This window comes from Mus caroli, unplaced genomic scaffold (assembly GCF_978045245.1).
Source record: "Mus caroli unplaced genomic scaffold, Mus_caroli_1 scaffold_8, whole genome shotgun sequence".
Classification (NCBI taxonomy): Eukaryota; Metazoa; Chordata; class Mammalia; order Rodentia; family Muridae; genus Mus; species Mus caroli.
Window position 1 is genome coordinate 98584759 of NW_028227263.1, and position 1580 is coordinate 98586338.

Sequence of the window (1580 nt, forward strand, 5' to 3'; positions counted from 1 at the left end):
GAACTAGTCTTATGACTGAAATTTGAGTTAAGAGTTCTAGTTAAGAATGTTTAAACTGAGGGTACCAGCTACTCTCATAACAGTAGAAGGACATGCCTTGTAGATAGAGGAAATAAATGCAAAATGGATTTAAATTAATAATTTAGAAATACTGGTTTTTCTAAGTCTTTAATGTCTGCAATCCAATTCTACTTCTTATGTACTAAATCAGTCAATAGTGCATAAAAGTGTGTTACCGAGCATCAGGGAGTGCACGGATAGCACATGCTCATATCTATTTTATCTATTTATTTTATCTATTGTTTTCTATTTATTATTTATCTATTTTTTATTTGTGTTTTTGGTTACAGGAACACTAGTGGAGATTTTCTAAGCATGGCTCTAAGAACCTCACTAAGAACCACCACAGCACCGGATAAAACCAGCCTTCCAATTTCAATTTGTATCATCAAGTTCCAAGTCATGAATTCGCTTTCCATCACCATTTCCCCTGTTGGGATGGTACTGAATATCATAGTGCTGTGGTTCCTGGGCTTCCAGATATGCAGGAATGCCTTCTCTGCCTACATCCTCAACCTGGCTGTGGCTGATTTCCTCTTCCTGTGTTCTCATTTTATATTTACTTTTCTTATTGCCTGCAAACAGCACTATTTTTTATTCTACATTAGACAGCTTTTGGATACTGTGACAATGTTTGCTTATGTTTTTGGCCTGAGCATTACCACCATCATTAGCATTGAACGCTGCCTGTCTATCATGTGGCCCATCTGGTCTCACTGCCAACGTCCAAGACACACATCAGCTGTCATCTGTGTCTTGCTTTGGGCTCTATCCCTGGTGTTTCCTGCTCTGCAGATGGAAAAATGTAGCGTCCTGTTTAAAACCTCTGAATATTCTTGGTGTGGGATAATCAATATAATCTCTGGTGCATGGTTAGTTGTTTTATTTGTGGTTCTCTGTGGGTTCAGCCTCATTGTGGTCCTCAGGATCTCCTGTGGATCACAGAAGATTCCTTTGACCAGACTGAATGTAACCATTGCACTCAGAGTGCTACTCTCCCTGATCTTTGGTATTCCCTTTGGGATCTTCTGGATAGTTGACAAATGGAATGAAGAAAATTTTTTTGTTAGAACTTGTGGTTTTTCACATCATATACTATACATATACTGTATTAACATCTGTGCCAATGCTACCATATACTTCCTTGTTGGCTCCATTAGGCACGGCAAGTTTCAGAGGATGACTCTGAAACTGATTCTGCAGAGAGCTATACAGGACACCCCTGAGGAAGAAGGTGGAGAGAAGGGTCCTTAAGGAAATCCTGAAGAACTGGGAACAGTCTAGTGCAGCAACTGAGAGCTGCATTAATGATAAGATATATGTGTTTTGAAGAGAGAAATAGTTTTTCTTATCTATTTGGCCTGTTTTCACAACCTTGTTCAGTTTGTTATTTGCCAGGAACCATGGCCTCAGCCATGGCCTTGTGGAAAATTTCTAGCTTACATAAACAGCCCAGAGAGAACATCCATGGTCATAACACAAAGAATATTTGTGGGTAGAGAAGACACTGTGACCATTGG

At 39.4% G+C, this 1580-nt stretch overlaps 1 protein-coding gene across 1 annotated transcript; it reads left to right on the plus strand.

The window, feature by feature from the left end:
- The first annotated feature begins 375 nt into the window (after positions 1-375).
- LOC110297216 (mas-related G protein-coupled receptor member B3) lies at positions 376-1314 on the plus strand. The gene has a single exon (XM_021165958.1). The coding sequence runs from the start codon at positions 376-378 to the stop codon at positions 1312-1314; it is 939 nt and encodes a 312-aa protein (XP_021021617.1).
- The last annotated feature ends 266 nt before the right edge of the window (positions 1315-1580 follow it).